General features: G+C 44.0%; 1 protein-coding gene across 2 annotated transcripts in view; it reads right to left on the bottom strand.

Annotated features, from left to right (window-relative positions):
* The window catches only part of LOC113437983 (ligand of Numb protein X 2-like), a 52,421-nt gene that overhangs the window by 6,446 nt on the left and 23,964 nt on the right, over positions 1–22,011 (bottom strand). For both annotated transcript variants that reach the window (XM_087940872.1, XM_087940873.1), the window contains exons 2-6: positions 17,702–18,160; positions 15,496–15,722; positions 9,948–10,144; positions 8,851–9,207; positions 1,731–1,916 (exon numbers count right to left, since the gene is read on the bottom strand). In XM_087940872.1, the coding sequence (XP_087796998.1) occupies positions 1,731–1,916; positions 8,851–9,207; positions 9,948–10,144; positions 15,496–15,722; positions 17,702–18,090 (1,356 nt within the window). In that variant the 5' untranslated portion in view covers positions 18,091–18,160. The remainder of the gene's footprint in view (positions 1–1,730; positions 1,917–8,850; positions 9,208–9,947; positions 10,145–15,495; positions 15,723–17,701; positions 18,161–22,011) is intronic.

Below are 22,011 nucleotides of genomic sequence, written 5' to 3'. Positions count from 1 at the left end.
ACAGACATTTCTCATGAGAAATTCTTAAAAGTTTGATTTGGAGAAAGGAAAAAAAATAGTTATGCTTAAATGAAAGACAAAAGTATTTTGTCTGGGACAACTTTCAGAGCTGAAAACCTATTTTTTTAGGTTTGAATTCCTATGTAATAGGCTAAGAGAAAAGGTAAAACGATGTATTCAAAACATGTTTGTCAGCTGCAACACCCTACACAATTGTTCCCTATTCTCTCTCATAACTATACGCTTAATTCTCATGAAAGGGCTACAGTTTCATTCCCTGAAGTTAAAGGTGAACAGGAAGTGAGTCAGACAGGTATCCTGGCTAGAAAAAATGTCAGCCCATCTTTTGCAGAAAACAAGCTGGCTTGCAAAATGTTCCTGAATATAATTAAGGGCGGCTGTTGAAAATGATTTCAAAAAGTATATTTAGGCTTTTGTGTGGATCACCAGATGCCTGAACTATTTCTGTACCATGCAGAATGTTTGTACTGGTGCATTTTTCGTTCACACTTCAATAAGGACAGATAAATAACTACTTCAATGCAGAATTAAGATGAACTCCCAATAATGGTAAAATGAGAAATACCCCCTACGAGGACCACCTGTATGGGTATAGCAGGGTATGGAAAATTCATTTTTTCCCAGGAGACAGAAGCCCTATCTGTGGCAATAAATTTTGGACCATTAAGTCCTGAGAATGTGCAGATCCCCACCGATCATGGAAAATCAACCACCTCATAGCAAGAGCACTTATGTGCCGCTTTATAGCCCCCTCTAAGCGGTTTACAGAGTCAGCCTGTTGCCCCCAACAATCTGGGTCCTCATTTGACCCACCTCAGAAGGAAGGAAGTCAACCGTGAGCCGGTCAGGATAGAACTGCTGGCGGCGGGCAGAGTTTGCCCGCTTTACTACATTCTAACCACTACTTCACCACAGCTCCTTTAATTATACTTTAATTAACCAGGATAAAGTGGGGCTGGGTACTCAAATATACAGCATGATGGACAATTGAGGGAACTAAGTATGTCTAGTTTATTGTAAAGAAGGATTAGGGGCGGACACGACAGCAGTCATCCAATGCTTGAGGTGCTGTCACAGAGAAGAGGGGGTTGACTTATTCTCCAAAGCATCTGAGATCAGAACCATTGGGTAGAAGAAGATCATTCAAGGGAGATCCAACTCGGAACTAAGAAGGAATTTCCCGACAATGAGAGCAATGAGTTTGCCTCCAGAGGGTGCTCCATCCCCAGAAGCTTTCAAGAAGACCTCAGACAACCATAAGTCTGCAGGTCCCCCCTTCCAGCCTTCTGTTCTATGATCAGGCCTTTACCGGATCCCACCCAATGAAACCAGCGTTTCTCTACCAGAAGGCGACCTTGACGAGGACACTGGATCAGGCCTTCTCACAAACAGCATTTCCACTGGTGGATTTCTCTCCCCAGACCAATACAGACCGAGTTACACACACACAGACCTCCCTCCACCGTACATTCAATTCTGCCTGGCCTTATTTTTGAGCTTCTCTGCTACTGTGATGACCGGGCGCTTTGTACCACTTCCAGGACATTCTTGTGTTTGTACCCAGAAGATTCCCCAGGAGCCCTTCTTAGAGGGCTGCCTGTGTGTGTCGTACCGTTTCTTCACACGCGGCATTTTCACCGCAATCTTGGCTCCAGCAGAGAGAGAGACCAAGTGGGTGTCCCAACCAAACCCGCCCGAGCGGCCGATACCTTCTGATAGTTGGATCTTCGGCGGAAGTGACTCTGCTCCGGCTTCCGGCGACTGCGCTCCGGCACAGGGCTCCCCCCATTGCTGCTGGCGTTGGAAGTGCTGCTGCTGCTGCTGTCCTCGGCGGCTTCCGGAGGCTGCCCGCCGGCCGGCCGGAGGACCACGAAGCTCACCCGGGCTTCACTGCTCTGTCAGGGGAGGCCCCAGAAAAGGAGAAGCTTAGGAGAGAAGCAGCCCCGCCTCTTTTGCACCCGATGAGGTCATGGGGTCAGGGGCTTTTAAGGATCCCCAGGGGTCTCTGGGAAAGCTATAGAGCAGGCCGCCATTAAGGGTCTGTTCTATTTCTTAAAGCCGGTTTCATGACGACCTTAAAAAATAGAACATTCAATATATGCCAAATGGGGCACCCAATATACGAGATATATTGGATTTTCTATTTTTTAAGGTTGTCATAAAGCCACTATCTATACACACACACACACACACACACACACACACACCTAAAATAACTGCAATAAAAGTAGTAACTTAGTGAACAAATAGCCATTTGCACAATCAATACACAACTCACTAATAGTAATGAAATATGCCATTATTTATTTCCTAACGTTATTTGTATAAATAACTCAAGGTGACAAACACACCTATCCCTCCTTCTATTTTCGCCACAACAACCTCCCTGTGAGGTGGGTTAGGCTACGAGAGGGAGGGATCAGTTTTTGTGCTCAAGGCAGGACTAGAAAACTCAGGAGTCTCCCGGTGATTGGCCCAAAGTCACCCAGCCACCATTCGTGCCTAAGGCAGCAAGGCCCCCTGATTTCTAGCCTGGGACCTTCACCATTAAACCAAACTGGCTCGACATAACCATGAAGCACGACACAAGCAATAGCACTTAAGACTTATATACCGCTTTACAGTGTTTTTACCGCCCTCTCTAAGCGGTTTACAGAGCCGGCCTCTTCCCCCCAACAATCGGGGTCCTCATTTTACCCACCTCGGAAGGATGGAAGGCTGAGTCAACCTGGAGCCGGTCAGGATCGAACTGCTGGCATTTGGCAGTCAGCAGAATTAGCTGGCAATGCTGCGTTCTAACCACTGCGCCACCGTGTTATAAAACCACAGCAGTTTCTCTTTTAGTTGCATAGCCTTGAATCCCCCCAAATTTAGGGCCAGAACAGGAAATCGGCATGGAAATGTCCGAGAAGGAATTCCTGATTCCCCCACCCCTGGAAATGCCTCTCTCATAACAGAAAGGGTCAAAATTACTGTACGCATTTGGGGGGGAAAAACCAGTCAGAATGGACAACTGCAACTTATAATGCATAACCTTGAAATATTAATGCAGGTTAGTGTTGGTTTATTCTGTCGAAGTCTTGGATTGACTCTTAAGCCAGCTCAAAGTGAACACTTAAACCAGTGGTTCCCAAAGTAATTGCTCATTTACTAATGCAATTATTCTAAAACCTGTTGATATATCACACTACAGCAGAGTGTTGTTGTTTACTCAATGCAACCCCATAATTATGATTTGCAAACCACAGTATAAAGCTTAAAGTTTGTACACCACCCCAATTATGGTTTACACAATAAAATATGAATCAGCATACCAGCTTGCCAACAGAGTTTCTGTTGGTTTTGTTAGAAAGAAAGACAAGCGATTAGCTTCCCATTATCTTAATCACCCAATGGAATTCCTTCGAAACAATGCATCTTTTCTTCCCGTGCTATTTGTGTGTGATTTATCATCACCATCCAAATAAAGGCACAAACTGGGGTCTTTGGTGCTCTATGAATAAGGTAGGATTTGTTTGTTTTTTTTGCAGACCTTTCATTACCAAACTAGGTAACAGAAGCAACAGCACTGACAAGGTTACCTAGTTTGGTAATGAAAAGTTTGCAAGCAAACCACTAAACTCAGAGATCAGCAAAGAGCCAAGAGTTCAACTCTCAGCTACAAATGCTACTATAAATACATGTGGTCCTTGACTTACAACCACACTTGAGATAAGAATTTCCACTACTAAGCAAAGTCAGTCGTTAAGTGAATCTCACCCAATTTTACAATCTTTTTACCATAGTTGTTGAGTGAATCATCACTCTTTAACAAAGCCAACTTAACTTCCCCCATTGACTTGCCGGTTGCAAAGTGCCCGAATTTTATTTAATGCCTTAACAGTCATAAGTGTAAAGGGGTCAGTCCCTTTGTTTGGTGCCGCTGTAATTTCAGACGGTTACTAAATGAATGGTCGCAAGTCAAGGAGAATCTGCAAGCAACTGGCTTCTGGGACCCAATCCGCAGCCCGTTGCATTTGAGGTCTGTGGGTCTGTCTCATTATATACATCTATACTTTTTCAATCAAAACTGGAATTTTTGCCCTCAACTGGGGGACTATCTCTCTGTTCTAATAATCACACATTCATCATAAAACTTCAGTTCCTTGCAATTTTAAAAGATAAATAGGATACACCTATGGGGTGTTTTTCTATGTTTAATTTAAGAGGCCCCTGAAGCCATGACAGCAACTTCTAATAAAATGCACAAAGCGAGGAGCATGTAGGACTCGGTGCATGTCAGACAAGAATTTTCGGTCTAAAACTTCAGGTGCAAAGCTATTTCATTCCCTTCTTCTCTCATGAAATCTTGCAGTAGGAATTTTGATGCACAGCATTCCTGCACATATACAGTACATACATACCTACATACATATAAAATTAGGGCACTGAACTGCTTTACAAAGTTCATTGTTACGCTTTCTGATCAGTCTTAAAGTCAGAAAAGTATTAATAGTGTATTTATTATATTTTCATCTCATTTTAAATATGATGCAACCCTGGGGGTGGCTTAGGGCTTCCTCCACCTTGTTTAACATTTTGAACTCTTCTGAATTTGTTAACATTTTCATCTTCTTCTTCATTCTGTTTTTAACTGTGCTTTTAATCAGGTGTTCATATTGTTTTATCCGTGGTTATAAAACCTCCCAGAGCCACTTAGGTGTGATGGATGGTATAGAAATTTAATAAGGAAATAAATAAGAAATAAAATATTGAAATGGCTGATGCTTTTGGTCACTCATGCCCAGGTGACCTCCCAAATGGACTACTGTTTTGTCCTCCACACTGGGCTGCTCTTGAAAACTATCTCAAGGCTTCAGCTGGTGCCAAAGGCAGTAGTGCAGGCAGCTATGCTATTAAACTCCTTGGGGCTCTCTGAGCGTGCCTGTTTCCTTGCAGACGTTTCATTACCCAACTAGGTAACATCATCAGTGCACTGGTGATATTACCTAGTTTCAATAAAGGATAATATTTGGAGCTCAGGGTTGAAATGAGGGGCCCTTGGTGCTCTCTGAGCTTGGTTATTCTCTCGCAGACGTTTCATTACTCAACTAGGTAACATCATCAGTGCACTGGTGAAATAAAGGATAATATTTGGAGCTCAGGGTTGAAATGAGGGGCCCTTGGTGCTCTCTGAGCTTGGTTATTCTCTCGCAGACGTTTCATTACCCAACTAGGTAACATCATCAGTGCACTGGTGATATTACCTAGTTTCAATAAAGGATAATATTTGGAGCTCAGGGTTGAAATGAGGGGCCCTTGGTGCTCTCTGAGCTTGGTTATTCTCTCGCATGACGTTTCATTACTCAACTAGGTAACATCATCAGTGCACTGGTGAAATAAAGGATAATATTTGGAGCTCAGGGTTGAAATGAGGGGCCCTTGGTGCTCTCTGAGCTTGGTTATTCTCTCGCAGACGTTTCACTACCCAAACTAGGTAACATCATTAATTTCCCCAAACTAGGTAATACGCTCAGCAAGATGATGTTACTTAGTTTGGCTAATGAAACGTCTGCAAGGAAACCACCCAGCTCAGAGGACACCAAGGACCCCTCACTGCCTAATTTGTCCATAAGAAAACCACCAAGAGCCGTGGTGGTGCAGTGATTGGCACGCAGTATTGCAGGCTAATTCTGCCCACTGCCAGAAGTTCGATGAAGGCTGAAGGTTGACTCAGCCTTCCGTTTTTCGGAGCTCAATAAAATGAGCCGCCAGATTATTGGGGGCAAGACGCTGATACTGTAAAGCACTTAAGAGAGGGCTGTAAAGAACTGTGAAGTGGGTATATATGTCTAAGTGCTACTGCTAAGCTCAGAGAGCATCAAGGGCCACACAGTTCATCATCCCTGAGCCACAAATATTCTTCCTTTCCATTAGTAAGGTGTGCTTGAAGAACTGCACGGGTTATACCTCTGCTCTGTGAGCTGTACTGGTTTCCAGTTTCCTTCTGGGTTCAACTCGAGGTGTTGGGGATGATTAATGAAGCCACACGTGGCATGAGGCCAGGTTACCTGAGGGAGGGGCTCTCCCCAGTTATTAAACATCCCATCAGGCCTGGCAGGAGGGCCGTTGTTGTGGGCCAACGTCAGCCAGGAGCTTTTCTTAGCAGAATCCTAGGGAGAAAAGCCGCCTCTGCTGTGGTTCCCCCCCTTGAACACACTGCGTGAAATTGGCCCAACCCTTTTGGCGTGTCCAGAAGACCCTTCAAACTCTTGGGGATCCCATGGAAGTGTGGGGCCCACTAAACGGTTATGTGGTGTCTCTCAGATATTTTGTTATTATAGTTTTAACTGTTTTGATTTATTAAATGAATATGCCACCCATCTGACTATAATAGCAACTCTGGGCAGCTAACTTAATTTAAATTGTTTTTAATTATTGTAATTGTTTTTTTTTTCCTTTAGTTGTGTACACTGCCCACAGTCACAAGCATGAGATGAGTGACTGTATCAGTCTAGTAAATAAATACGCTGCTCAGTACATAAATATTTGCTTTAACTCCTTGCATTTGTGTTTCTATTGTATGTGCGTTTCTTCGCACGTGCTTGCATTCCTTACTCCACAAAATGTGGCATGGCGCAATTCGTTCCAATTTTGCCAATAATTGTTTTATTTTATGGTTTAACTCTTCACCAACCCCATAAATTCACAAACTGAAACACTTGGCTTATTTTCCCCAACCTTCCTTGCAGATTCGTTTATCCCCTTTCTTCTTCTCCTTATTTCTTACTCAATATCTTTCCAATTTCGCAGCTGAACATTTAAATCATGTCAGTGCTCTAGTATTTAGGAAGTATTTGAAAAAACACTTAACGGCACTTAGGAAAAAAAAAAACATGTCGGGAAAGCTAGGAGAGACTTTGGTGCACAAACAGAACGGATTCCAGGAATTCCGTGCCAAAATAAAAAATTTAAATTTTTTTTTTTTAAAAAGCCCATCCTCAGACTACGATTTGCTTTGATGTCTCACTTTCTGAGCTGGCAGGAAAACGAAAGACCCGCAAGGCAATTACCTGACTTGATTACCGTCTGTGGTTCCTCCTTGTCTTTGGGGAGAGGCCGTATCTCTTGGCTGGCAAACCTGCTCTGAGGAGCCAACTTTAGTCATGGCACGTAGTCCTCGACTTGTAGCCATTTGTTTAGTGACCAAAGTTGCCATGGCACTGAAAAAAAGTGACTTGTGACCAGTCGTCACATCTACAACCATCGCGGTATCTCCGGTTATGGGATCAAATTTTGGGCTCTGGGCCACTGGCGTGCCTTTACAACAGGGCTCTCCAACCTTGGCCACTTTAAGCCTTGGCGGACTTCAACTCCCAGAATTCCCCAGCCAGCTGGCTGGGGAATTCTGGGAGTTGAAGTCCGCCAAGGCTTAAAGTGGCCAAGGTTGGAGAGCCCTCCTTTAGGAGTCCTGCAGCATCCTGTGGTCATGGAATCGCTATGTGTGACCTTCCCAGCCAGCTTCTGACAAGCAAATTCATTTAACCCTGGCATAAAATCAGGTGCGACAACAATTGTCTAGCTTAGCCATGGAAATTCCAGTTCCAAATGTCGTCCAAAGTCGAGGACTGCTGTAGTACTTTCCACAGAAAGACCTCAGATTGCAAGGGTGAAGAAACATCTCACTTTGATAGCTGCAGCAGCCATCCAGAACAGCCAACACTACAGGATACGATCAAGAAATCTGTTTCTCAACTTGCAATGAGAACCAATAGCCATAGCACTTAAGACTTATATGTCGCTTTGCTGGCTGGGGAATTCTGGGAGTTGAAGTCCACCAAGTTTGGAGACCCCTGCTTTTACAGCCCTCTCTAAGCAGTTTACAGAGTCAGCCCTCAAACAATCTGGGTCCTCATTTGATCAACCTTGGAAGGAGGGAAGGCCGAGTCAACCTTGAGCCTGATGGGATTCGAACTGCCAAACTGCAGGCAAAGCTTTTCTAGATTGAACTACTGTACTCCAGATTACAAATATTCCTTGACTTACAACCACCATTTAGCCCAACATTTCTGTTGCTAAGTGAGACAGTTGTGGGGTGAATTTTTGCCCCATTTTATGACTCTTCCTGCCACCGTTGTTAAGTGAACCACTACGTTTGTTAAGTTGGTAACGCAAGTTGTTAAATCTGCCTTCCCCGTTGACTTTCTTTGTTGGAAGGTCGCAAAAAGAGGATGACACGATCTCAGGACCCTGCAACTGTCCTAAACACGAGTCAGTTGCCAAGTGTCTGAATTTTGATCACGTGACCATGAGGATGCTGGAATGGTTGTTAAGTGTGAAAAATGATTCACAAGTCACTTTTTCAATAACTTTGTTAACTTCTAACGGCGTGAACTGTTCTAAGTTGAATGTCAACTCATAAAACATTCCTATGCGTTTTAGTAATTGCCATTTTAAAAAAAGGGGGGAGAGGGGAAGGAAGGAAATTTGGAAGAGCAGTTGAAAGCAAAAGTACATTCCAACTCTTATCTGTAAAAGATTGTAAGTAAACTACCAGAGTTTTTGCCCGGAATATATTTAATTGGAGAACATGACTGATGACACCCAGCCTGTGAAGGTGCTTAGTTGGAGAACCTGGTTTATGACACACCCAGGGGGGAGGGCGGGGGGGAACAGGGTCCCAGGGGACTGTAAATTACGTAGGCCAGAGTTGGCTTCATCCAGGGTGGTACCAGTATGTCGCCTCTAATGAATCCTTTTTTCAAGTTTTTTGAAAGTTAACTCAAGAATTATGACTTAATTAGAGCGATTGCCGGAATCCTGACTGCCTGGACAGTCTTTCAAACTGACCTGGATTATCTGCGCAGCTGCTTCCGGGGTTCCTTGGCGTAGATCCTGACCGTTTATAGACAGGACTTTGTCGTTCTGACGCAGCTTCCCGTTCTTGGCTGCCAACCCTCCGTCCAACAGGTCCAGAATAAAGATCCCAGGCACGTCCGTTTTTCTGATCAGTTTAATGCCGAGGGGTTCGGATCGGTCTCTTTTGACGAGGATAACGTGGACCACTTCCTGGTTCACGACCGGCGGAGCCGTCCGGTTGGTAAAGCCCTTCTCTTGGAGCACTAGGAAATGGAGCGTATCACAGGGTTGGCGCAAGAGCGCGACGGCTTGGCAGTGGGTCACGCTGCTGATGTTCACACCGTTCACCTGGCAGAAGGAGAGAAACAAGAGTTGGTCAGAAGATGGATACCCTCCTCTCAGGATACCCTTCCCTCCTCTCCGTACCAGGGCAAGAGAAAACGAACGAATGTAAGCGCCGTAGGGGCTGCCATCCTGCTACCGTATGCATCGCTTGCTGGCAGCCCGCCACGCTTGAAGGGGAGAGAGCGCTGTGGGGCAGGATAAAGGAAGTGGAATCTGCATTCCAAGGTCACACTGTGGAATGCAGAGTCAATCACCCCGCAAAGGCAGAGAGACCGTTACCCAAACCATTTGTGGGTGTCTGACTGGACACTCCGTGATAACCAGGGTGAAAGGTGGGAACCACCATATGCCTTGGGCACGAAAGCCTCAGATCTTGGTTCTTCTGTTAGCCCACCTGGGTGTTAAAGTGTACTTTTGGCAACCCGTGGTCTCGAAAGTCTTTCTTTTTGAACTTACAAAGTTGGGACAGCTGACAGAAACGTTTTCTTTCTCCAGAAATTTGCCCTGGGCTGCTTAAATAAAGCTAAATAAAATAGGATTATTCTGAAATATTCAATATACTGGTTGTACTGGGCTCAATTGCGGCTGTAAGTTGAGGACCACCTGTACAACCTTCAAAAATCCAAGCCTGATGGTCTCACTACTTTTTAACTCTGCTTTTAAAATCTGCTTTTAAAATCAGCTGCTACAGTTGATTACCAACCGGTCTTTTTGCCACGGGGGTTTAACCGTAGCAAACCCACCTCTAGGATGTGGTCTCCAGGTGCGAGTTTTCCATCGGCAGCCACCACGGAATCCTGAAATATCTCCTGCACAATGATGTTCCCGAGAGGCGTGTCTTTGCCGCCCACTATCCGCATGCCAAGCTCTTCCTCGGGGTCCTCTCGGTGGATTTCGACGGTGTTGGTCTCTGCCAGAAGACTCGCTCTCTGAGGTAAATCTGACAGAGACATCAGAAAGGACACGCATAAAGAGGAAGTCCTGGGTTTTTAACAATGTACAGCAAATGTGAGCAACCTGCCTCCATCCCATCCTTTTGTCACCAGTGGTCCTGCTATCTCCAGCTTGGTGAAAGGTGGAATTTTGGCTACTTGAGGAACCGTCTCACAGTTGACCCGCCCTGTTCCACCTTCATCTGCCCCCCACCAACGTATCCAGCTCCCTCCTTCGCTGATTATTTTAATTTATCTGCTTTGTCATTTTATATGGTTTGGACAAAACTCAACAGCGCTTTTTCGTGCAGCTGTTGATAAAAATGGGATCACCAACATCCGATGGCAGATATGGCACAAGAAGAAGTAGTCATCATTTTATATCTGAAGATTTTCATGTTTGTTAATGTTCCTTTCCTGTAAGCCGCCAGGAGTCATTTGACATGATAGAGGTCAAATAAATTTCATAATAATTAAATAAACACTAAATTTTGTAACTAGAGTTTGTCCTTCCCCATTTCTAGAAGCGAACCCTGGAATAACTTGACTTCAGGCTTCTGAAATGTACTTTGGAAAAGCTTTCCAAAGAAGAAAACTTTGGAAAAGCTTTCCATGACTACTTTTGAGTCAAGATGCACTCTTGAGCAAGAGGACGGACCAGAAGGCTTCCAAGCTCCTTTCCAATTTTGTGATTCTGTTATTCCCTCACTTCAGTTGGGGGGAACTTGCTGTGTGAAAAGGTGGTCTTGCTATTGTTCATGAAATGGAAGCCTACAGTGAATATTCCTCAAAGGCTTGTGACTGAATTTTTAACTGCCAAAGGAGTCCCTCCAATTATGAGTCACTGCCCTATGCAAGCAAGGATTGTGCATCACTTGGCCAATAAATATAAATAATGGTGAAAGACAATCAACCTATCACTCAAAGGGATACTGTCTCAAGCTTGGCGTTTCACAGGAATGTGTGGGTCGTATCACTGATGTTCTTCAATATTGGAAGGCTTGTGGAAAGATTAAATGCGGGTGGGTGAGATGAAAGTGTCCCAGTTGAAAATTGCTAGCAGGTAACAGAGTAACAGGTGGAAGGAACCTTGGAGGTCTTCTAGTCCAAGCCTGGACCATTTCAGACAAGTGGCTGTCCAGTCTCATCTAGAAGATGTCCAACAACGGAGCCCCCACAACTTCTGGAGCCAAGCCGATTAATTGTTCTCACTGTCAGAAAAGGTCTCCTTATAGGTTGGATCTCTCCTTGGTAAGTGTCCATCCAATACTTCTTGTCCTGCCCTCAGGTGCTTTGGAGAATAATTTAACCGCCCCTTCCTGGTGGCAGCCGCTCAAATAGTGGAAGACTGCTATCACAACCTCCCTAGTCCTACCTAATTCCTGCAACCATTTTCATGTTATGAGAATGAAAGATCCGTGGAGCCCTGGATGCTCTGAGGCTGATGGTTTGTTTGCAGACTTTTCATATCATCAATTCAGACTTTTCATACCCTGAGTTTTCATATCCAGAGTTCTACCCTGAGCTACATGCATTTTATTTCTCTGTGGAGATGAAAGAAGGAATGAGAATGAAGAGAAGGAATTTCTTCACAGCACCGTGACAGCTGAGAAAACACGGGATCATTTGTTATTTGTATTTACTTATTTCTATCCCGCCTTTATTTTTATACATGACTCAAGGCAACAGACATACCTAATGCTCCTTCCTCCTGCTATTTTCCCCATAACAACAACCCTGTGAGGTGAGATGGTTTGAGAGATTTGGATTGGCCGTAAGTCACCCCACCCACTTTTATACCTAAGGCAGGACTAGAATTCACACTTTCCCAGTTTCTAGCCTAGTGCCTTAACTACTAGACCAGGGGTTGCCAACCTTTCGGATCTCAGGGACAACCAAACTCATAATTTTAAATCCCGCGGACCAGAGACCCTGGGAAAATCCCCAAAAAAACTCTGCAGGAAAATTCCCATTTTACTACTGATTGATCGTTCTTTATTTGGGATCGCATGATACCGTCTCCAGCTCCGTTCTCAGGGGTGGGGGGTGGGGAGAGACTTTTGGCTTCATGCAAGGAAAGCAGCAGAAGTCTTTCTTTCTCTCCCCCAAACTCCGCCAGAAATGAGTCTTTGCTGGTGCAGCCTCTTGGAGCAGGAGGCCTTGCAGGGTCCCAAAGACTCATTTCTGGCGGAGTTTGGGGGAGAGAAAGAAAGATGTTCGCTGTTCTCCTTGCGTGCAGCCAAAAGCAGAAGAAGAAAGAAGTGGAAAGAAGCAGCCCAGTGGCCAGGCCAGGCGCGTGGGGCGAGTGGGGCAAGTTCCCCCCTCCACCCTTTCCCCCCTCCCCTCACTATCTTGTGTTGTTTGCAATGCAAGCGACGCAAGCCTTGTGTTCCCACGCAGCCTGGATTAATTGCTTTGGAGGGGTGACATTTCTCTGCAGATCACCATAATTTTCTCGCGGATCGGTCCACTGGTTGGCAACCACTGGTATAGACTCACATGTGCCAAACTCACTTGCGTCAGGTGACGTATTGTGACTTTTTTTGCCTTTGTGGAGCCAGGGTGGGTGTGGCCTGCACAGGACACCCTTGCACTAGACTAGACCAACCTGGGAAATGAATGTCAGTTCCACAGAATATAATTACAAAGGTTCTATTTTGGGGGAGGAAAGAGGGGAGAGAATAAACCCAGGCTTTGCGAGGAAAATTCGTGGCGACAATTTTCTGGGATGCAGAGAAGGGTGAAGCCATAACTTGACATTTTGAAACAACGATTAAGTTCAGAATCACAAGAAGGAAACTGAGCTGCAACATGGCCGGACTAGTCACACACTTCATGAACCACCCAAGAGGAGAATTCGAACATTTGAATTTCATTATTTTATTCCCTACAGCAAGGATCTCCAAACTTGGCAACTTTTAAGACTTGTGGACTCCCAGAATTCCACAAGTCTTACCAAAGCTGCCAAAAGAAAAGGAGAAAAACCCAAAACAATCCATCCCTCTTGGTTGCATCACATTCTGAGAGCCCACCGAACTAGAGGATAAACACAGTTTTGTGCATTAAAATTACAGATTTGTTATCTATCAGATCAGTGGGTATTTATTAAGGTAGTCCTTGATTTACAATCAAATTGAACCTGAAAATTTCAGTCATAAGTCATGAGGCACATCAAGCAGATGACTGTGTGACCACATCTGATTTTATGATCTTTTTTTTGTGGCAGTTGTTAAACGGGGACATTATTCACTAAGGGGGCCGGAAGTAAAGGCTGGGTTCTGGCAGAAACTTCATCAATCGTGACAGAGGATTGTGGGCAGCTGCCAAGCACCCAGAAGGCAGTCACATGACCAGGGAGTTCTGAACTTCGGATCTGGGTTGTAAGTTCCTTTTTCAGGCTCTGTTGTGACTTCGTACGGTTGTTAAGTGACTGCTGGACTGCCTATACAAGTGGTCCTCAACTTCCACCCATTTGTTTAGTGACCATTTGAACTTACAATGGCACTATGACCATTTTTCACACTTACAACTGTTACAGCATCCCCGTGATCAAAATCCGAATGCTTGGCAACTGACTTGTCTTTACGACAGTTGCAGTGTCCCAGGGTCACGTGATCTCCTTTTGCAATCTTCTGACAAGCAAAGTCAGTGGGGAAGCCAGATTCACTTAACAACCGTGTGATTAACTTAAGGACTGCAGTGATTCACTTACCAGATACCGGAGAAATGCAGGCCAATGCCGCCCACTGATTCAAAATAGCCACCAACCATGTGGCCTCTTTCTTCACCGCAGAGGCCCCAAAATGGCCCCAGTGCCCTTTGCTGACCGCTCTGGGCTGCCGGAGCAGCAATCAGCTGTTTCGCGGCTCCGCCAAACAGCTGAGGATCAGAGCCACGATGTTTAAAGGTTTTTTTTTTCTTTTTCTGCTATTTGTTTTGAGGTTGCTTTTGCAATGCAAAGGAGAGGCAATCGACTGCATCCGCCCTAACTGTGGACTGAGTCGAAAGCTGGGAGTGGCCAGTCACAGAGGGCGGAGCTAAGCTAATCAGCTTTGACAGACTCAGTCCAATCAGCTAGGACAGGGTCTCCAACCTTGGGAACTTTAAGACTTGTGGACTTCAACTCCCAGAGTTCCTCGGCTGAGGAACTCTGGGAGTTGAAGTCCACAAGTCTTAAAGTTCCCAAGGTTGGAGACCCCTGAGCTAGGACACTGAGCAACCTATTCCTGGCCTATTGTAACCTTACAAGGAAAAGCTTGGGGCTTTCAGTTGTGATCGCATGTTGAGGACTTGCCAGCACACAGAAGCCATGACAGAAGACCTCAATATAATTTCTCTGCAAGCATTGGGTAGGTCAAGTTAAGTGAAAAGGAAGACTCCAGACAACACGATAGTGATGTGCCAACACTGGAAGGGCTGCCACAGAGGAGAGGGAATCAACCCATTCTCCAAACCATCAGAAGGCAAGACAAGAAGCAATGGATGGAAACTAGTCAAGGAGAGAACTAAGCACCTTATTATAACCTAGAACTAAGGAGAGATTTCCTGATGGCGGAACGGTTTACCTCCAGAAGTTGTGGCTGCTCCATCCAGAAGAAGAAGAAGAAGGAAGAAGAAGGAAGAAGGAGAAAGAAGGAAGGAGGAAGAGGAGGAGGAGAAGGAAGGAAGGAAGGAAGGAAGGAAGGAAGGAAGGAAGGAAGGAGGAGGAGGACTGGTAAAGGGAGTTGAACTACAAGACACCCAAGATCCCTTCCAACTCTCTTTTTCGGTTCTATTATTCTGGAAACTTGCTCACATGTGCTCCTACGTCAGCCTTCACTTCTCTAGCACAGGGGGTCCCCAAATGTCAACTCATAAAATATTTCTGTGGTCTTTTTAGAGTTGCCAACAGAAAGGGAGGGGGAAGCTTGCAAACAGAAACTGCATTCCATAAAATGTTTTCAAAGATAGTAACTAAGTGACCGAAGTTTCTGCCATGCAAAATTCTAACTGGAAAGCCTGATTGATGACTCTGGGCTATGGATGTGTCCCATTGGAGGATATGAATTACGATATACCCAGGGGGTGGGGGTGGGGGGAACCAGGGTCAAGGGTGACAATGAATTATGTTGGCTACACCCAGGCAATGCCAGACATGTTAACTCCCAATAAATCCTTTTGAAGTTTTGGAAGTTTGGCTCGAGACTCGGGATTTAAATGGGGTAACTGCAGGAATCCTGACACCAAACTTGGCAACTTTAAGACGTGTGGACTTCAACTCCCAGAATTCTCCAGCCAGCTTTGCTGGGAGTTGAAGTCCACAAGTCTTAAAGCTGCCAAGTTTGGAGACCTCTGCTCTAGCAGCTTAAGACAGGCCTACCTTCTTCACTCCCATCAAAGGCTGGGTTAACCACCCCAGGATCTGCGATCTCTGGTGACGGAACGGCAGCTACTGAGCCTCCAGGCACTGAAGTGGACACCCCGTTTGATACTTCGGGATCTTTTACAGCCTTTGATTCCAGCCTGGAAAGAGAATCTCCCTTCATCCTGGACCGAGGATTCCTCTTCCTTTCCAGACGCTCCGTGTATTTCTTGAAGCCAGGACACCTACATTAAGACAGCAAACACCAATAGAACTTCCAATTTCCAAAGAAGCTCCACGTCTGTCCTCTCACAAAATCCACTGCTGTCTCGCTTAACAATGGAATTTTGTGGCTAAATTAGCCACCTGAAATATTTCTCTAACTTGTGTCTGAATTTTGGGTGGGCAGAGATGCTTTTTAAGACGAGCAATCAGAGTAATAAGTGCAGTAGTAATAAGGGCAACCTTGGCAACTTTAAGACTTCTGGACTTCAACTCCCAGAATTCCCAAGCCAACATGGACGGCTAGGGAATTCTGGGAGTTGAAGTCCACACATTAAAGCTGCCAAGGTTGGACAACACGTGCTCTAGAGGGAAAGGAATTAAAACAGTTGTTAAGGAAACGCCGGTCTTTCAAAAATATACAGGGGTATCTCGCTCAGTACTTGTCATTAATTGGTTCCAGGAGGCAGGGCAAGTACCAAAAATGAAGAGTACCAAACCAATTTTTCCCATAAGAAATAATGCAAATAAATGCATTCCCAAACCAAAGACAATACACATTTTTAAGGCAATGTAAATTTTTTTTAAATGGGACTGTATATTATTATTTGCATGAGAAATAAACTTAAAAATGAATAAATACTTAAGATTAAATAAAATAAAAATGTCACTTTTCCTGTGAAAAAGAAAAAAACAAAGCACAAACATACTCAAAATGACCACAGAAGCCAAGATGAGACTTCAAGGGGATGTGCACAGGGCAAGAGCTACCACTGACCTGCTCACGTCATAAGCGTGTAAAACATGTGACGCTTTGTTTTTGGCTGGGAAAGATAGCAAGTCACAAGGCAACAGATACTGATGAGTTCTAGCTTCTGCATCGAATACCAAACAAATGATGAGTCCAGGTGGTTCGACTTACAACAGTTCCTTTAGTGACTGAAAAAAGTGACTAGTGACCACTTCTCACACTTACGACCATTGCAGCATCCCCATGGCCACGTGAACAAAATTTGAACCCTTGGCAACTGATTCAGGTCTATGACAGTGGCAGGGTCCTAGGATCATCTGGTCAGCTTTTGCGACCTTCCAGCAAGTGACCTGCAGGGAGTCACTTAACAAGAAAGACTGCAAAATGGGGCAAAATTCACTTAATTGCTGTCTCGCTTAACAACGGAATTTTGTGGGTTAATTGTGGTCATAAATCAAAGACTACCTATCCTGGGACAACATTTTCACATCAAAATGCATCTAGTATGACATTCGACGCCTTTGAAAGCGGCCAAATGCCAAGGTATGACCGTATACTATTTTTGAGACATAAGTAAATAGGTGAGCCCGAGAAGAAGCAAGCACATTGGCAGGTTATAATTTAAAAGATGCTTCCTATATGCACCATTTCCTCAAGTGAACTTGAGGATATAAATAGTGGGAGCTATTTTTACCTTGAGCCAAGTGTGTGTTTTTTCCCCCAATCTATCACATTCCTTCTAAAACTTTCAAGAACCAACCAAAGTGCAGATTAATACTCCCAGAGACACCAATAGTGTCCATCACTGGGGGGGCTTTTAAGGAGAGACCAGATAGATTATCCGAAATGGCGTAGGGTCTCCTGTTTAAACAGGAGGTTGCCCTAGAATTACCCTTCCAACTCTGTTATTCTGTTCTCAAAAACATCCTTTTTTAGTAACTCCCTACCCAAATTTCTCAATTCAATTTCTTCCATCCCAGTTTCTCTCTCCACCCAGCCTGCCTTAATTAGTTTCAGTTTCTTCCCCAAACTAAGCAGAATGTCATCCTGGCGTCACTCAGACACTTACGGCTTTTCGTTGAGTAACGTGGACAGAATATGAGTCACTCAAGGACATTCCTCTCCGAATTGTCATTATGATGTGCAACATTCAGCACGAGGCTGACATGAAATGGTAAGTTACTAACCGTGCCAAGAATAAAAGCATAACAAGCAAGCATCGCTGAGGCTACAAGGGAAAATGAGGCACACCTGTTCTGCAAGTGAGCTTCGAGTTCACACCGCTGCATCGTCTGCGCACAGTCTTCTTGAAAGGGACAAAGGACCACGAGCTTATCCAGCAGATTCCGCACCAGCAAGCTAGACTTCCGGCAGTTCTGGAAGGAAAGTTTCTTCCGATCCATGGGGCAGAAGCTGTGCTCCTGCATGAAGTTTTCAAGACACCTGAAGCAGTACGTGTGTCCACAAGGCGTGTCCATGGGCTGGAGCAAAGGCTGGAGGCAAATGTGGCAGGTCAAGTCATCATCTACTTCATCTTGGAAGTTATAAAGGTGGTTGTCGGGCAACAAGTGAATTTGTCCACATTCGTGGCAAAGTTCTACAGGTTTGGAGACGGGTTCTTCTCCTGCAGGATTGGCCATGGCTTCGAACTTCTAGTGAGTTTACGTCAGCCGATCCTCCTTTCTGCTGGCAATGATAAACAGCAAGTTCCTTAAAGGAAAAGGAAAAATGAATACGGTATCGCTTTAGATCAGGTTAAATTAGTCAAATCACCAGTAGGATGATCGAATCCCAATCTTTGGGGGAAAACAGACTTCATATTGGACTTCGTTCTCTGAAGTACTATAAGCCAGAGAGAAGGGGAATTTTCCGAAGGCTTTGCAGAAACCCGAAGGGCAGAAGCATTCCTTAAGCCCCAGGAAAGGGGATAGTACTAGGAAGAGGCTCAGGGTGGCTTTTCCCTGACTCTGTGAGGGAGAAAAGAGAAAAACACAAGCAGACTCGAAAGGTTCGGTTATTCTAGTCTAACTCAATAAAGCATAATTCTAGTTTCTTTGTGCAGTCAGCTGGTCTGTTCTACCTCGTACGGCTGGCAAATACATCGTGTCTACTCTAAACATTAAATTGAAAAGGATTTCACTTATTCTATTTGTAAAATAAATCTGTTACTTTCTAAGGCCCACTTATCTAACATGTAATCGCATGAATCTAATTCAATGATCTATAGCTTTCACATTTTGTTCATTGATAACAAGATTTCTTAGAAGCCGGTCAGAGAACACGTCCATTAAAAGAGGAAGAAAGACAAACACAGTCCATGATCAATCTTGCACCTTGGACTGAAAGACATTTTCTGGTCTATTAAAACTAAGAACTGCAATTGAATTGAAGGAGTACACACGACTAGACACACATCCAATCTAGTCTTTAAGTAGTCTAGACCACAAGTTTGATGTCAACAGTGCAAATCAAAATGAACTATATGTGGGAGAAACTGAAATGTTTATAGGAGAAGGGAGGGAGGGAGGAAGGAAGGAAGGAATTCTAAGATTTAAAAATAAACATTCTGAGCTTTTATTATTTGGTCAATTTCTGTCTGAACATCACCCTTCTTTTTCATCTATTTGGAGTTTCATCGCTGAGTTGTCAGTTTTCTACCATTCAAGCAACTGCTGGATGTAACTTCAATGGTTTCTCTGAAGCTGCTTTAAATTCCTGGAAACTAGACTTAAACTTAAGAGATAAAAGGTAATCCACACCTGTCTGCAAAACAGGAAGGTGAGCAGCCCTCTTGGAGACAACAAGCTGCAACTGGTCAATTGTGTCTGCCGCAAAAGAATCTGACACCCAGAGCTCCATTCAATCCACATCACCAAACATGTATTTAATGAGGGTTTCAATTAATTTCATTGTAGTAGATTTCATTTCACTCTTGTGGATTTAACTTAATTCAGTTTTTCTGCTCAGATACTGAGAGAGGAAGGGGGTCCCCTACATTTTCAATCATGCCTTAATAAAACTTGGTTCCCTGGGAAGTTTTTAAAAATGGCTCAATGAGATCAGCAGCAATAAAAATACTAAATTTTCTTTGCAACACAAAGCTGCAGCAAACAGCTTCTTACATCTATACGAAGCACATTTTTAGTTTCTACAAGACCCTGACATTTTGTTTCACTCTCACCTGCGTATCTGAATCTATTCCAAACTTTTCTGCAACTCACAGCAGACATTCAAGGACCAAAAAAATCAATTTTGGATAAATTCCAGAGAATAAAAATTGAATCCTTCTAGAAGTGCAAATGTTCTAGAAATATTGATATCATGAGGCTGGGGGATGGAGTATTTTTTTCATCGTTTTCCAGAAAAAGTGAAAGTTGGAGAAAACTTACATTTATGCAAAATTCATTTTGATACTTTACTGAACTAAGTTTTTTTTTTTAATAACAAATTTGATCCAGCATACTTTGCTTTGCTCATCCATATTAAATGAAAAGCTCTAATACACACAATAGGGTAGTTATATTGATTTAACTCTTTCTAATTAAATGTATTTTAAATAGAAGAATACTTGTGCAACTCTTAAGAGACGAGGATGCTTTTTTAAATTTTGCCAACTTAAGGCAGCAAAACGTAAATCTGAAAACAAGATTCATGCTTTTTAGAATAAATAGGATAAAACAATTGATGAGTAAGTTTTATTTTACACGGCTACTTAGTCCCATTCTCTGAGTTATCACTTCTAGATTTTACTGCTGCTAGTAAAGCTCATTTCTTTCTCCTCCTCTCTCTCTCTCTCTCTCTTTTTTTTTACCCCAGCACTGATCAGATTTAACTGGCAAGGTTATTTTTTTAGAGAGGGGGAAGGAGAGGACAGGTAACTTCCTGCCTTGTCAGCAGGTCCTGATTAGTTAAATCTAATTCTCATAAAACACTGCCTTATCCTGATCCTGAAAGCTTTTTTTTTTAAAAAGGAATTAACGTGAGTCCGATGGCTTGGCCTTCTTCAACTTCCAGAAACGGTTTGGAAGGAGGGAAAGGGGGCAAAATGCTTTTAAAAAGAGCAATCAGATTAAATAAGCGCAGCAGAGCAGGCGTGAGCAACGTTGTCATCTTTAAGACCTGTGGATTTAATCTGCCATAATTCCCCAGCCAGCATGGATGGCTGGGGAATTTGGGGAGTTGGAAGTTCTCACATGAACGTTGCCCCATGTTGTACACATGCACTCCAGAGAAAGGAATTAAAACCGTTGGTAAATGAAACACACTGGTCAAAGTGAAGAGAAGAGCGACGAAGTTGATGAGGGGACTGAAGGCTAAAACACACGAAGAACGGTTGCAGGAACTGGGCTTGGCTAGTCTAGTTTAGTGAAAAGAAACTAAGAACTGGGGGGGACAGGATAGCGGTGTCCCAATGTTGAAGGGGTTCCCACAAAGAGGGGTCAACCTCTTTGCCAAAGGCAAGACAACAGTGAATGCAAACTAATGAAGGAGAGAAGCAACCTGGAACTAAGGAGAAATTTCTTCATAATTAACCAGTGGAAGGACTTGTCTTTAGAACTTGTGGAGGCTTTTAAGAAACGTCTGGACATCCATTTGTGTGAAATGGTATGGGGTCTCCTGCTTGAGCAGGGGGTTGGACTAGAAGACCTCCAAGGTCCCTTCCAATGCTGTTATTCCGTTATTGGTGTTTCTCCACGAGATTCGAATGAAACATTTATACGAAGGCATACAAAGGTAGCCTTAGACTTACGACCACAATTGAGCGCAAAATTTCTGCCGTTAAATGAGACATTTGCCAAGTGAGTTTTGCCCCATTTTACGACCTTCCTTGCCACAGTTATTAAATGAATCATTGCAAGTTGATAAGTTAGCAACCTGGTTGTTAAAGTGAATCTGGCTTCCCCATTGATTTTGCTTGTCAAAAGTTGTAAAGATGGCCACGTGACCTTGGGAAACAGGAATGGTCGTAAGTATGAACCAGTTGCCAAGCATCTGAATTTTAATCACACGATCATGGGGATGCTACAAAAGTTGTAACTGTGAAAAACGGTCATAAGTCGCTTTTTCCAGTGCCATCGTAACTTTGAGTGGTCACTAAAGGAAACTACTGTAAGTCAAGAGGTGGGCAACTGTGGCCCTTTTACAACCCGTGGACTTCAACTCCCAGAATTTCCGAGTCAGCCATGGCTCTGGAATTCTGGGAATTGAGGTGCACAGGTTGTAAAGGAGGCACAGCTGCCTACTCTGCTGTATAAGGAAGGAACAGGAGGACAAAGCATGATTGGAGCCCAGGTGGCCACACCCATCACACCTGTCGGGAGGATCTTAAAACAGCAGCTGGGCTTTGCACAGCTCCTCCTGCAATTGCCATGTGATCTCCGAGAAAGAGGTGTCTGGTTGAAGATAGTCCGGACAGGTGCTCTGTGCACACCTCCATACACTCCACGTCACACCTTGGCCCTTCAAACACAGTACAATTCTCTTGTTAATTTAAAATTATTCACTACAATATTAGCAAGGTGCTCAAGTTTGTTTTTTTTACCATGCCTTCTCTTGTTATT

This window comes from Pseudonaja textilis, chromosome 12 (assembly GCF_049901715.1).
Source record: "Pseudonaja textilis isolate UNSWEBS1 chromosome 12, rPseTex1.2, whole genome shotgun sequence".
NCBI classification, from domain to species: Eukaryota; Metazoa; Chordata; class Lepidosauria; order Squamata; family Elapidae; genus Pseudonaja; species Pseudonaja textilis.
Note: the sequence above shows the minus strand (reverse complement) of the source record. Positions and strands in the feature narration are given on the sequence as shown.